General features: G+C 28.8%; 1 protein-coding gene across 1 annotated transcript; it reads left to right on the top strand.

Moving 5' to 3' along the window:
- Positions 1 to 3431: 3431 nt before the first annotated feature.
- On the top strand, positions 3432 to 5965 carry LOC105847149 (uncharacterized). The gene is made up of 2 exons (XM_065795402.1): positions 3432 to 3578; positions 4688 to 5965. Exon 2 carries the CDS (start codon positions 4690 to 4692, stop codon positions 5824 to 5826), a length of 1137 nt encoding a protein of 378 aa, XP_065651474.1. The 5' UTR covers positions 3432 to 3578; positions 4688 to 4689; the 3' UTR covers positions 5827 to 5965.
- The last annotated feature ends 11008 nt before the right edge of the window (positions 5966 to 16973 follow it).

Genomic DNA, 16973 nt, shown 5'->3' with positions numbered 1-16973 from the left:
TACGTTACTACTAATATTATCATACCCCACACTTTTGTTTAGTTTTAAAAGATATACGGTATCTAAGAGTTCCTTTTCAGTAATTTCATAATTATCCATCTTAGAGGTCTTATTAGGAGTAAAATATGACTCAAAGTTTACTTCAGTAGTTTCTATTTTCGACGCTAAAGTGGAACCTACACTGACAAAATATTGATTAAGTGATTCAGCAATTAAAGATTTATTTGTAATAGTTTTATTTGCAATGTTTAGATTTATAGGAAGGCTATGTCAGTTTGTTTCGTGCCAATTACTTCCTTAATAATGTTCCAAGTATTTTTTGGATCATTTTTATGTTTTATTAAATGCTCAGTATAGTAATATTTCTTTGATTTTTTAATACTTCTAAGTAATCTTTGATTACTTAGAAGTACTAAAAAATCAAAGAACAGCTATAATAATTTAATAACTCGCCAAAAGCGTTATTAAAATAGCAAAATTGAAAGAATTTGTCAAGAGTTTATTGCAGAAAAGTTTTTATAAAAAGTGTAAAAGAGCTACCTTATTTGCCGTAACTAGGTTCCCGCGATCAGTTTTCTGTGTCCTCTTTTGCTTTCTAAATAAATATAATCTTAACGAGAAGGTCAATATTTTATTATAAGTTAAGCCTTAAGTTTACAAAAGACCAGGAGAAATGTTACGCAACTGTCATCTACGTTTAAGATACTTTTGCTTTGTAAAAAATATTGAAGTAAATAAGTATAGAAATGGTCGGTGTAGAAAAGACTTACCAAGACCCGTATTTTACGGGTCCGGACCGCTTGTAGAATATTATTAACAAGTAGTCACAATTATAAACTGAAAACTGGTAAAAGAATGCATACTATTTTTCAATTTCTTTACAAGTTATAAATATTTGGAACAAGTTAAAACTTGTTCGACGCCCTTAAAACAATATTATTTGGTTTGATTAGTCAAAAGCATTACATTGTAAAATAAAAAATTTTAAAACTAATGATAAACGCAACGTAGCTAAGCAAACAAGGGGTCTTCCATAAAGTACGTACGCAGTTATGAGAGGGGAAGCGATTACCCAAAAACGTGCGAATTCATATTCAGGTTTGACTCTCAATGTGGTTTGATCTTTCAATGTCTATCTTTCTTAAAACCCTGATTCCTAGCATTTTTAACAAAAGCATCGAGTTTCACGAGCTTAGAAAATCAATATTATGTTATTTGCCAAAGATATGTTAAATTAATTAATTTTTTTTTGTTTCTAATGTTTTGAAAATGAAGGCGTTGGGAAAAAAGGGATTGATTTTTTAATAAATGATGCGTACGTACGCAGAGGGGGTGGGGTAGTTTAAAGCATACAGGTGCGTACAAGGGAAAGGGCGTCTTTAATTAGTGGTTTTACGGCGTACGTACTTCACGGATGCCTCCTAAGACAAAGATATAAGATGGTGCTTCTGTGAAGAGGACAGACATATGATGGTGATTTTTTGACGTCCGCAATTAAAAGCATTTTCTGTAATTCGTTTACTCAAATTTTTTTTGCATAACTTTAACCAGAATTATATATAAGTGTTGCCACAAAATTAAATTCTTATTAAAAATTACGAAGTCGCTACAAACCTAACTAACAACTAAAATTAGGCTAATTAATAAATTACTCACATATACAGCTGTTGAAGTATATATTATAATTATTATTTTATTTTTGCACCAATTTTTATTTTATATTTTTTAATATATAAATAATGCACATTATCACATAAACGAATTACTCCTAATGTTTAAAAAGCCTCCACTGACGTGAGCGCAACAAGCGAAAAAATAAAATGATTTTACGCCACTCTTCTGCAACATTACCAGAAAATGTTCTTAAATCATATAAATATATGATATAGGAAATATGACATAGGAGACTAAATTTCAGAAGTCTCTTTAATAAATACGCTATTTTAATGTATTTCTTTAAAATCACGTTGCATTTGATTTCTAATTAAGCAAATACAAATATATAAAAGTCTGTTACTTAAAACTTATTACGTGTTTAATTTTACTTGTATACTATAATATATGGTTAAAAACCGTAATTTAACGGTTACGGAACTTCACCTTATCATAAATACGGACAAAATCATCCAAAATGATGGATCAAAAGTCTTAAATGTACGGTAAAAGATCGTAGATTATAGAAAACGGAAATTTTCCGTAACATAACAACGGAAAAGTCTGATACGGAGTTTTTTTACAGTGTAGTCTGGTACTTTGGAGTTAAAATAATGTGTTTGGTAAACACTTTATTTCTACCAAAAATTAATTTTTATGCAAAAATCTTCATTTATAATGCAAATAAATTAAATTTTATCTTTTTCATTTTGGTATAATAAATTTTATAAAGTAAAGCTTTTTGTATTATACAATAAGTAAAATGCTAAAAAATGTTTGTACATTATTTCTATATGTGCATTCTAAAATGCATAGAAAAAGTACATAATAAAAGGAGAATACGTGATCCACACAAATTAAATGGAAAACTTGTTTTCCATTTTGTTTGTGTGGATTAGATCAAAATGTTTTTCTTAAAATTCGCAGTTAGCGTAAAACTTTGCAAAATGATACTTGGGAAGTATGGAATTAAATTAGGCACTATTTATCTAAATAAAATTGAAAAAGAAAGTAGTTGTAAAAATCAACTTGGAAATTAAACTTTATAAAAAAACACACAGTAAAAGCTACATATTATCGATTAAACTATCTTTTAAACTTTTATTTAACCATGTAATTTATTACAGCCATTTTATTAAACTTCAATTTTAAAGTTTAAAATTACTTACATTCTTATTAAAATCATTATTTTAAGTACGTTTGCTTTTTATGGTTGCTGAGTGGAGACAGGTTGTGGAGACAACAACAACCTGTTCAAAAATATAAACACTTAAAAAAAGTACAAGTATTGCAATAAGAATTAAATGTTTTTTAACGTAAATTACAATGTAAATACTTACCTATTTAAAGTTCTCGTTAAAAATTTATTTTTAATGAAGTAAATAAAGAAAACAAATATTTTTAATAAACACCTTTCTGATAAATGCGGTTTCCCTTATCATTGCTTTTGTGGTACACTAAACTTTAAGTAAGGATTATCCCAAGGATCTACCTGTAAATATACTTGCAGAATACTTTATTTTTGATTAAACCAGTTTTAATTATTTTTGATTCTCAGACCCCAAATTTTTTCCTCTTCTAGTTTTTTAAGTTATTAACTTGATTTTAAAGATTCCAATAGTACTTATTTGCATTCCTTAATTTAATTTTTTTTTTCTTTAGTCTTATTTGTACATGATTTGATTCAGTCGGTAAATTGAAAAGAACTTTCACGATGATATTGAATAAATATTATAACCTATAATAAATTGTTTGCATGATGGCAGCAGCTGCAACAATTTCAAATGTATATCTTTAATAAATTTTGTTTACATTACATCACCAAATTTAGAAGAATTGTTTTCAAATTTATGAATTTTTTTCAAAAATTATTACGCTGATGCTTTCAAAGTCGAACAAAAGAAGACTTAGCTAAATTCATTGAAGTAATTATCAATTTAGTAAATGAAAATTAATTATTCCAAAAGGATTTGATTTACACATTAAATAACTTGTTTTACACATTAAATAACTTGTTTTACACATTTACACATTAAATAACTTGTTTTTTTAATTTAACATCACTATACATGATATAACAGTTAGGATCATTACATGAGCATGTTGTTGTTAACTTTTGATTAATTTATTGAAAAGTAATAATGTAAAAATTACTTTGTAAAAAAATGTAATATATAGAATGTATATTTGCATATATATATATATATATATATATATATATATATATATATATATATATATATATATATATATATATATATATATATATATATATATATATATATATATATATATATATATATATATATATATATATTATATATATAAAGAGCAGGGGCAATTCTAGAAATATATGAGATAAGAAGGGCGTGTGTGTGTGTGTGTGTGTGTGTGTGTGTGTGTGTGTGTGTGTGTGTGTGTGTGTGTGTGTGTGTGTGTATGTGTGTGTGTGTGTTACAATTTTAATTTGTTAGCTGTGTATAAAACAATGTAGTGAATTTTCAAGATTTAAAAAAAGACAGACAAACGTTTAGAGCTATCTACAAACTTTATCTAATACCAACTTATTCACTCCTTACATTTGTCTTTTTTTCCCTCTTTTTTAAAATATAGAGCATATAAAAAAATTGCTTTCGCTTTTTTGTCAGCACCTGACAGACTTGTCGCAATTGAACTTTGATTATAAACTATATTAAAAATAAAGATTATAAATTAATCTTGTTTTTATACTATTTCAAATTAAATAAAAATATTAATTACATAAATATTTATATAATAAATTCTATTATTTGTTTTTTCAAACCTTTTTTTTTTAAAACAATGATTTACATAAGCTTGTATATTTTTTAGCATTGTGTCCTCTATGTAATCAATGTTTAACATATCAAAATGTTGAAATTAATCAAAGAAAGTATTTAATCACTTCATTGCGTTTATAAGCAGTTTTAACAAAAACATAATAAAAACATATGTGTTTGTGTATTTTTATCAAGTTATTATCATTTGCTAACGACAGAATATATTTTGTTTGTAGAAATGGCCGCCGCTACGTCTTGCAATGACACACATAATATTACATCATTATCTATGTTTTCTCTTAGTTTCTCTTCGTTGTTATGCGTGGGAACAGTAACTACAAACGCTCTGTTAATAACAGCTATACTAGGAGACAAGAGGAAAGTCTTCAAAAGAGCAGTTTTTTATAAATTATTACTCAACATAACAATAGCTGACCTGCTAACTGGCGCGGTAAATGATGCTAGTGCTGTTTCGTTTCATTTTAAAGAAGCCAACAAAAAATATATTAGTTATTATGAAGTTCTTTTAGTTCATTTAGGACTTTTTATGTTTTGTAATGTTTCTTTTATTTCCATGGCATTACTATGCGTGGATCGCATCATAGCTCTTATAAGACCAATTGTATACAGAAATGGGTTATCTAATCAAACATGCAATTTAATATTAATTTCAACGTGGTTTCTTTCATTGCTGCTTTTGTTACCTTACTTTTCAATGGGATACGTTAAATACCTTTCTGTTTTTTTGTTTACTTCGGTGTCCGTGACTTTTATTGCACTGATCTTGATGATTTATCTTTACAAAACAAGATTTGTAATATCTTGTAATTTAAAAAAACTATCTTTAACTTCTGACGAAAGAAAGAAAACTAACGAAACCTTTACAAAAGTAAACCAAATAACAAAAGAAAGTCAATTCAAAAAAACTTCTAAGTTAAAGAGCCAAGACGAAAAATTTTACGACAAGGAAAAATACATTTTGTATAAGATTGGTCAATTTAATCCAAATTTTATCTTTAATCAAAAAAACGATAAACAAGTCACCAACCAAAACAATATTATATTCAATTTCAATCAAGTTAATTTGAAATCATACTCTGCAGAGCAGCGAGTCAACCAATCTTTCATTATTATGCTATTTGTTTTTTTTATAACCTATTTTCCAGCTTGTGGAGTGACTTTGTATCTAAACTTATGTGGTTTATGCAACTGTACTTTAACACATGTTTTGAGAGATTTCACTTACCTATCGCTGTTATCTAGCGCTTTATGGAGGTCAATTAACTTTGCATGTCGAATTACAACATTAAAGAAGAGAATAAACGAGATTATAACACACGTAAAACGCATTAAAAGACCAACAAAGTCTACGTAACATAGCTTTAAAGCAAAATTTTTAACCCTTTTTAAAAAAAAAAAACTTTAACGTTAAAGAATTAGGAATTAGAACTTTGATTGATTGGTTAAATAAGAGTATTTTTTTACTCAAACTTTTTATATACTAGTATTAACAATTTCTGCTTGTTTCTGTATAATTTCTATTTGTTTATAAAAAAAAAATTTTCGTAATGATAATAAAAAATAATGATTTAATATAAACTTTAATAATTTTTAACATTGTATTCTCTTTGTAACCAATGTTTATCTTATAAACATTGTGATTAACCAAAGAAAGTAGTTAATCACTTTACTGCGTTTATAAGCAGTTTTAACTAAAAACAGGGTAACATTGATATACATTTGAACGCACCCTTAATAAAAGGTTTTTTTGAAAAATCATTAATAATACCAAATTAGTTTTTTAAAATGACGAAAAATCTTTTTTGGTAACAAAATATTTCAACTTTTACCATCTTATAACTAAAGTATCAATAAAAGTAATTATATATATATATATATATATATATATATATATATATATATATATATATATATATATATATATATATTTATATATATTATATATATATATACCAGGTCTATAAGCATGAAGTGAGCGTCGAGTTACAAATGTATCGATAGAGAACATTTGTTGTGAACGGGCCTTAATTTTTTTTTAATTTTTTTGCTATGACATCTGTCAAACATATTTAGTCAACATCAAGTCATTGTATAAACAACATCATATTTTTTAATCGTGTTAAAAATATCGAATTTTGTACCAGAAAATGATGATTTGCGGAAAGCACTAATTTTTTGTTTTCATTTGAAGAAAAGTGCTGCAGAATCGCATCGAATGCTTGTCGAAGCTTATGGTGATCATGCTCTATCGGAAGCAACATGCAAAAGATGGCTTCAACGGTTCAGAGATAATGACCACCAAAAAAGTTTAAAGACACAGAATTGCAAGCAATACTGGATGAAGATGGCACTTTAAGTCAAAAACAAATGGCAGAATTGTTAAATGTTTCACAACCAGCGATTTCTGACCGCTTAAAAGCTATGGGAAAGATCCAAAAGTGCGGGAAATGGGTGTCAATTGACACAAAAGGAAGTCAGTATTGAATCGAATTGTGACTGGTGATGAAAAATGTATTTATTTTATGGATCCCAAACGCAAAAGATCATGGGTAAATCCAGGAGAAGCATCAATATCGACGGCAAAGCCTGATCGGTTCGGAAAAAAGACAATGCTCTGTGTTGGTGGGACCAAAAGGGAGTAGTGTATCATGAACTTCTAAAACCTGGCAAAACTGTTGATACGCAACGCTACCGACAACAAATGATTAATTTGAACCATGCATTGATCGAAAAACAACCAGAATGGTCCAGAAGACACGGAAAGGTAATTTTGTTGCATGATAATGCTCCGAGTCATACAGCAAAACCGGTCAAGGAAACAATAACATCACTTGGCTGGGAAGATTTACCTCACCCGCCGTATTCACTAGACTTGGTTTCTTCCGACTACCATTTGTTTTCATCGATAGGAAACGCATTGAATGAGCAACACTTCAATTCCTACGAAGATCTCAAAAAATGGGTCTCCGAATGGTTTGCCTCAAAAAACGATCAGTTTTATTGGCGTGGTATCCACAAATTGCCAGGAAAGTGGTCAAAATGTTTAGAAAACAATGGGAAATACTTTGAATAAAATATTTTTTACTTTTCCATTAGAAAATAGTGTTTTATTTTGAAAAAAAAACGCTCATTTCATACTTATAGACCTGGTATATATAAATTATGTTAGTGTATTCTACAAATAGTGGGTTCAATGTTCTTAAAGAATAGAACAATAATAAATTAGTAAAAATAAACAACAACATGTTTCACCATCAGTAAGCTCATCAGGAAGCTTCCTGATGAGCCTACTGATGGCGAAACATGCTGTCGAAGACAACTAAAAATTAGATAAGTGTTTTTACTAATTTATATATATATATATATATATATATATATATATATATATATATATATATATATATATATATATAATAATTTTACTTTTAATATAATAACTTTTTTAAGTTGGTTTCAAACATGCATCAAAATTTGTTTTTCGATGGTTCAATACAATACAAAATACCTCCGAACAAGTGGTGTTGTGCTAAAAAAAAAAAGTACCAGAACGGCCAAGGATTAAAATATAGAACGGTGTGGTTAAGAATTCGGCTACCGTCAAAAATACATAGTGGTTTTTTTTTAACTATGTTGATTGATGTGAAAGTTGAATATTAAAGTAAGTTAAAAAATAAATCTAAAATAAAAGTAAACTATTTTTTAGTTATTTTATTCTTATAATTATGGTTATTAAATAAATACTGCTAAAACCTCTCTCACACTCAAAAAAGCTGCATAGTATTAGCTTTGAATATGTTAATAACTGTTTCATATTATCTCCAGGTGGATTTTTTCCTCCATCATCTAAATAGTGCCTAACTCATTAGCACATTTTTCAGATGACAAATTAAATATCTGAAAAAAGGAATCTATTTCTTTCTCCCCACATCCAACTTGAATATCACTCAATTATCAAAATTTTTTTTCACATGTCAACTATGCACTTCTATTTTTTCCATAATAAGAAACGGACGTTGAAATCCACTCCTTAAAAAGATTGGCTTATTGAGTTTTAGACTCTCCCAAGGTCTTTTTTAATGTACTTAAACAATACCCAAGTTTTTCAAAATGAGATAGGTGTAAGTTATCTTGTAATATCTAATAAGCTAGGGGTAAGTTATCTTTAGTTCCTTAATGCTGTCAGTTCTGGATGTTTTTGAGACACTTTCAGTTCTGGACGTTTGTGAGACACTGTCAGTTCTGGCCGTTTGCGGCATACATATCTAATTTTTCTGTGTTGACAAGTTTTGTTATTGTCACACTTTTGCTGTTTGTAATAATCAGTAATCGTAGATATTTTCTGTTTTTCTGCCATTTTGCGTATTTGTAATAAAGCTTTACGCATGGATTTTAATAGAGAGTGATGATAAACCTATTGACTAATTTCCGACTATAAATTATAATTAAGACATTTTTAAATTATTATGTTTTAAGTTATAAAATTAAAAATTATGTCGTTATTAAATTTATAGATTGATGTATAACGCTATTAATTTTGTACTTGTAACTAAACTTGAAGTACTTTACTTTTCTTTTCTTTTTTCTCGAAATAAAACGAATAATTTGAATAAAACCCACTTGTAATTGTAATAAATGCGACCAAACTACATAAACACAAATTAATAATTATTTATTTTTTGTCAATTTTATTTATTTCACTTCTGTTTGAGCATATTACTGTTTCAAAACATTCTGTTAGAAATTGTAATGAGGAAAAAAGAAAGAAAAAGGGGTAAATAAAGCACAGAATATTAAATTAAAATGCAAATAAAATACGTCTGTTAAAAAATCACTGAATCCCATGATATTTAGGAAATAAACAAAATAATAACTATAATCAATTCAATATACCTACCATGCTTTATGTTTTATAAAACTGCATAAATAAATACATAAATAACTAGGCAGTAGCTCTGAATATAATAAGTAAGTTAAATTTGTCTCTAATTATAATTTTTAATTTAACAGAGCTAAACAATTTGATGTAATTTGATATAAACCTAAATAAATAGTATAAAGCAGTGTTTCGAATAAAGAATTTATTTTAATAAAAACTCAAGAATTGAAATTATTGCTTTTTAAACAAATATTGTTATTGTTACCTATTTTGGTACCTTATCTTAAGTTATTTAAAAAAAAAAAAAGGAACCGGAACGCGTTCCGTTGCCAAAAAATGTCTCAGAGCGTTGTTCCCCCGATCCGGTTTGACAACACCACTCCACTAAACTTAAATTTTTTTAAATTTATTGAAACAAATTTGATGGTACGTAAGTTTGAAATGTTCAAAATTACGCACAGGTGTCGACGAAGAGTGTTATGTTAAAAAAATGGTAATGTGAGGTTAGTAACAAAATAGTCGTAAACTTTGTCTCATCTCCCATACCCCATGCGATAAGAATTTGCATTATTATACCATAATAATACATTATCTTTATGTATATGTATGTATATATATACACACACACACACACACATATATATATATATATATATTTTTTTTTTTTTTTTTTTTTTTTTTTTTTTAATTTTTATTTTAGGTGCTCCAAGAAGTCCTAACGGTCTTGTCACAGAGCACCGCGGAAGTGCATTTAACCAGGAAGTTCACGCCTCCTTCCTTACCGTGACGCGAAAATTTGTCCAGAGCTCGTTTCGAACCTGGATCTCCTGCTTATAAAGCAAGCGCTCTAACCACTGCGCCACGGCCGCACGTGTATATATATATATACATTCAGGGCCCTGAATATATATATATACATATATATTCAGGGCCGCCGAGAGCCGTCACGTCGAATGAGACAGCAACCCTGATTGGCGCCCTTATGCATTTTTTTTTTTAGGTACCTTATTTTCATTTGACGCCTCTTGAATATCTACCGCCCGGGGCCAAACTGTCTTTTTCGCCCCCTCCCCTATCCCCTCGGCAGTCCAGTATATAATTAGATAATAAATGTTTTGCCGTACCGTAAAATTGCCTAAGTTTGGTCACCATGTAACTTCGGTCATTTAAGAAAAAATATAAATTCAATTTTTATAAACTTTTTACTCTCAAATAATATTTGTAGTTAGTTCGTAAATATGAACTTATAAAAAAAAAAAAAATGTTTATTTTCAACCTGCTGATAATTCTTTAGCATAACAAAAATTTAAAAAAATACATGCTATTTTTTAGTTATTTATTTAGGTGCCCCAAGAAGACCTTACTGTCATATCACAAAGCACTGCGGATTCACGCCTCCTTTTTAACCGATGTCACAAAACTTGCCCATAGGTGGAGTTTGAACCACTGATCCTTTGTTTCTGAGGCAAGTGCCTGCGCATCGGCTGCTCGAATTAAAATCTAAATGCTATTAAAATCTAAAATAAACAAATTATTAAAACAAATAATCATATTTAATCTTAGTATTATTAAGAATCACCAACTTAATTATATTTACAAAAAAAAACATTAATTTTTGAAAATTAACTACCTTTTTTATGAAAACTAGAGAAATTTTGAAATACTCTAACTTTGATCATTCAAGGATAAACAACGAAAGAGACAATTAGCAGTAATATTATAATGTAAAATTTACCAGTAAATTTTACATTCGCAACACTTATCAACATTTCTCAATATTACTGCTAATTGTCTCTTAATTTGAGTTTTAAAATATCAAGCTTGTGACATTTATTTTTGGAGATAAAATTACAGCTCAACAGCAATTATGGATGCGTTGCAGATCATGTGACAATTTTTTGTGTGGATCTTGCTGTTCTACTATGGTGAACGATACGTGCAAGAATTGCCAATAAACATACAAAGCTCATTTAATGCAAAGCAGTGTTTTTTTGTTAATTAAAAAAACCTTTTTAAATTAATTGAAAAATATATTTTTAATTTTATTAAGGGGTATACTCCCCCATAAATTAAAAAAAATCAAAAAAAAAAAAACTGATTTAGTTAATTAAATATATGGGGGTTTCAGAAATCATAATGGTTTTACCTAAAAATATCTATAAATACCAAAACTTTTTGTTTTTGAGAGTTAGGTACAAAAAAGAGAAAATTTGGTACCCCTAAAATAATCACTCGTAAACCAAAACTATGTATTGATTTCACAAGTTAAAAGCATTTTTGACTTCTTGTTAGACTTGTTAACAACTTATTTTTGGTATATCAAAACTAAGTTCGTTTTGTTGATTTGTAGCTCATTTTTTGTCGCATTTTCTTGCCAGAAGTTGTATACTTTTTAGTCTTCAAACATGGTTAAAGCTGATCGAATTAAAGTAAGAACTAAGCGAGCAGGCAAAAGAAAGAAGATTTTTAATAGAAAAGTTTTACGTAGCAGTGTGAGTGTAAATAATGTAAATTTTCCATCTTTAAGTGTAAATATCGAGTTACCTTTAAATAGTCAAACTGACATCTTCGATACGCCAAGCTCTTCTCTTTGCAAAGTTGAGGCAGTCATTAGCTCAACATCAAAAAAATATACCAATACTAAAAACAAAGTTCTGACAGGATATAGAATTATTGGTTGTTCGATTTTGTCTGATGTTATTAGCGTTTTGAGCTGTCCAACTTGTTTCCAAACGACTTTAGCAATCATTGAAAACAAAAGCAAAAAGCAAGGACTTGCATGTGAACTTTCTATTATTTGTTTAAAGTGTAAATATCAAAATGACTTTTACTTTTCTAAGTTAATTAATAAAAAAAGAAACTTTGATATAAACAATCGAACATTATATACAATGAGGACTCTTGGATTAGGACATTCCTAGGCATGTTTATGAGGGTTTACAACCCTCATGAACATGCCAAAACCAATGACGCCAAAAAACTATGACAAATTTGTTTTAAAAATTGCTAATATTACTGAGAAAGTTGCACAGGAAACAATGACTGATGCTGTATCTGATATAAGACTACAGTGTCAAGACAATGAAATTCTTGATGTTGGTGTATCATGTGATGGCACATGGCAGCGTAGGGGATTTTCATCATGGAATGGTGTATTTGCAGCACTTTCAATAGACAGTGGAAAAGTTTTAGATGTTGAGGTGATGAGTCGAATATGCAGAGGGTGCTCCTTAAATCAAAAACTTTCTAAAAAAGATCCTACTGCTTATGCTGAGTGGAGAAATTCCCACATTTGTAAAATGAATTTTGTTGGTTCTGCAGGTGGAATGGAGTGTGAAGGAGCCAGTCGTATTTTCCAGCGATCAATTAAAAAACATAAGTTGCAGTACATTAATTTTTTAGGTGATGGAGATAGCAAAAGTTACAATAGTGTCAAGGATGTTTATCCTAATATTAAAGTAAATAAATTAGAATGTGTTGGACACTATCAGAAGCGTGTTGGAACCAGACTCCGGAAATTGAAAAAAAAAGTTAGGGGACTGGGCGGTTGTGGTAGATTGACAGATGCAACATTTGATCGACTGCAAAACTTCTTTGGTGTGGGAATTAGACAGAATGCTGGTAATTTAGATGCCATACAATCAGCAGCGCATGCTATCCTTTATCACGTTGCATCATCAAAAGAAAATAATTGGCACTATCCACATTGTCCAACAGGTGTAAGTTGCTGGTGTAAATTTAACAGAGACAAAGCAAATAGCACTAACACCTACAAGCCAGGACCTGGTCTACCTTTAGAGGTTGTATACAAGATCAGACCTGTATTTGAAGAGCTCACAAAAGAAGATGAGCTTAAAAAATGTCTGCATGGTAAAACGCAATATGCAAATGAGTCTTTCCATGGGAAAATTTGGGATCGCATACCAAAAACAAAATATGTCTCGCTGACTTTGCTGAAGTTTGGTGTTTATGATGCTGTTGCCAATTTTAACATTGGGATGAAGTCTTCAATCCTAATATATGAAAAACTGAACATGGTTCCAGGTTTTTATACACTAAACGGTTCTAACGACATAAATAAAACACGCATTAAATGGTCGATCTATAAACTAAAACCCAATAACAAGTTGCATCGTCAAAAGTTAAGGGCTAAACAACTGAAGAAAAGTGACAAAACCTCTGAAAAAGAAAGTAAAACATATGAAGCAGGAGGTTTTTAATATTAAATATAGTCCAATATATAATGTTACGTATATTTGTAGATCTTTATTCTTTTATTTTCAGTTTTTATGCGTTTTCTCAGTTTGAGGTTTTTCAATATGCCGGCCAAAATTCCAAGAGAACCGCTTGAGCGTTTTATCTGAAACTTTCAACAAATTTTCCTTTTTATAAAAGCTGTGTTTTAAACGGAACAGAATTTTTAAATACTTAAGAATAAAACAGTATGGCTAATTTAATTTTTCAAAAAATGTACTTTTTTCTATTGTCAACTTTAGAGCACAAGTCTTCAGGCCCAGAACCTTTTTTTAAAAATCTGTTCTGTTTAAAACACTCATAAACCTATTCTAATTGTGTTTCCAAAGTTTCATTCAGCCTTTTTTTATTAGTTTTTGCTAAAACTTGGCCAGCGCAAATCTTATTTTTTGCTTATTTTGGGGGTTTTTTACGGTTACTACAGCAACCGTTGACCAATTTTTTTAATTTTTTTTTAATTTTTTACATTTATGCTATGGTTAATCATTTTATGTCAAAAGTTGTTATTTATTGTCAATATTTTAAAATGGGGGAGTATACCCCTTAACCAGTGGTGTAGCAAATGTGATAGAAGCCAAAGTAATAAAATTTTTAACTAATTACAATAAAAATTAAAAATACTGCTACTTATATTATATTATATTATATAAAGGCTTGTTTTTATGTGCTCCTTATTGTTTTCTTTGGTGCCCCAAAAGACTTTTTTTTGAGCCCGGGCGATGCTCTCCGTAGTTACTCCGTATTACCTGAATTTATATCATAATTTTACAATTTTGTTTTTGTTTGTTTATCAATAATTCCTTTACCACCTACGTCAGACAAATAAACAACAATTCTATAAAAAAATTTCGCGATTTGATACACGAAACCAATTAGGAACTTATAGCTGAGTGCAACCTCGCAAATAATGTTTATGATCTTTTTATACGCTTATTTTTAAACTATATGAAAAAGCTTTCCCAAAGACCAAGAAAACACTTCATTCTAAAAACCTGCGTAACCCTAGGATAACAAAAGGGCTTAAAAAATCATCAAAAAAGAAGCAAAAGCTCTACGATAATTTAAAAAAAAAAAAACTTTAAATAATGAAACGAAATATAAAAATTACAAAAATTCTTTTGAATAATTAAAAAAACAAATAAAATAAAAATATTACTCCAATCTGCTCGAAAATTCAATAGAAAATGGTAGAAAAAAATGAGATATAAAAGAAGTAACTGGAAAAAAGAAACTAAACATAAATACTGTTTTTCCAAATCTTTTACAAACAAAAATGAACACAGATGTTTTTGACAAAGACAAAATTGCTGATATATTTAATGAATTCTTTATAAACATTGGTAAAAATTTAGCCAAAAAAATAATTCCGGGAAGCAAAACGTTTAAGTCCTTTTTAAAAAAAACACACTCAGTTATAAATGAGTTTGAAATATCCTTGGATGAACTTCGAACAGCTTTAAATTTACTAAAAACCAACAAAAGTCCAGGCATCGACGAAATCAATGCAATTGTTTTAAAATCAGTTTTTGATATTATCGAATCGCCTCTTTTAACAATATTCAATTTATCCTTTAAAACTGGTGCTTTTCCTAACCGATTAAAATTAGCAAGAGTAGTCCCTATTTATAAGAATGTCGATAACTCTTTAGCATCCAACTATAGGCCTATATCAATTCTTTCTTGTTTTTCAAAACTTCTCGAACACATTATGTTTAATAGGATATATATCTTAAAATAAATAATATTCTCTATAGCAAACAGTTTGGTTTTCGCAAGAGCCATTCAACATATCATGCAATAATTGAATTATTTAATAAAATTTTGAATGATTTTGAAAATAATGAACATAGTCTTGTTTATTGATTTAACTCAAGCATTTAATACAATTGACCACGAGATCCTCCTACACAAGCTAGAGATATACGGAGTAACAAACAACAACCAAAAATGGTTCAGATGTTACTTAAATAACAGGAAACAAGGAGTGTCGTACAACGTTGTACGACAATAGTCAAGGTCCAAGAATTGAGCCTTGGGGTACATGCAGAGTACTCTGCATGTACACGGTTACAAACAATTAGTTGTGGTGTACCCCAAGGCTCAATTCTTGGACCTTGACTATTTTTATTCTATGTGAACGATATCTATTTAGCTTCTTTTTTTACATTCTTAATTTTACTCTTTTTGCTGATGATATGAATATTATCTTCACTCACTCAAATATAAAAACAATATTTTCGATAGTTAATCACGAGCTGCAAAACTTAAATGAGTGGTTCAAAGCTAATAAACTTTCCTTAAACATCCTCAAAACAAAATATGTTTTACTTCACAAACCATCTAACTCTGTTAATTTACCACTTCAACTTCCCGAGCTTATTATCAACAACATTAGTATAGAAAAAGACCATTCAATGAAAATCCTGGGAATAATTTTTCAAGAAAATCTTAGTTGGAAACATAATATTTTGCACATCGAAAATAAAATCTCCAAGTCAATCGGCATCATGCATAAAATAAAACATCTTCTAAATAAAACTTGCTTAAAAAATATATATTATTCGTTCATTCACAGTTATATCAACTACTGAAATATCGTTTGGGCAAGCACATACTCTTCAGTACTAAAAAAAATATACGTTAAACAAATGCAAGCGTATCAAATAGTATTCAGGGAAATTGGAGCTCTAAATATTTACGAGCTGAAACTTTTCCAAAATTTATTATTTATATTTCAATCACAAAACAACTTGCTGCCAAAATACTTTGAAAATCAATTTTCCACCATTGATCACAAATACCCAACGAAGTACTCTTTTCAAAACTTTAAAATTCCTAAGACTTTACCTAAAAAAACTGACTTCTCTATCTTATCTAGAGGACCACGGTTATGGAATTCGATCCTTAAAGAGGAAATAAAAAACATGAAGTCATCAAATCTCTTTAAAACAGCAGTCAAACAGCACCTATTTAACTTAAGTGACGTCAACATACTCTCCTATTTTTAAAGATTAAATTAAAAATAACTAACTAAAACGAATTTATCCTTTTTGAATGACCACAAACAATGATTATATCACAAAACAAATATATATATATATTTTTTTATACTCATTCATCAGATTGTTACGTACAAAGCTTTGTTATTGGTTTATTTCTACTTATGAATTTTTAATGTCACGCTAATCTCACGTGAAACTTATTGCAAAGTTACAGATGAAAGGGGCCTGATGATAAGACTGCAGTCTTCTACTTGCTCCTGTCATTATTTTAATTTTTTTAATCTTATTTATAAATTTATACATATAAATATACTTGTATTTATAAATGTATTAAAGTTAATTTTATGTAAAATAAATAGTGACGAAATA

Source organism: Hydra vulgaris, chromosome 04 (assembly GCF_038396675.1).
Source record: "Hydra vulgaris chromosome 04, alternate assembly HydraT2T_AEP".
NCBI classification, from domain to species: Eukaryota; Metazoa; Cnidaria; class Hydrozoa; order Anthoathecata; family Hydridae; genus Hydra; species Hydra vulgaris.
This window is presented reverse-complemented; position numbering and strand designations above follow the sequence as displayed.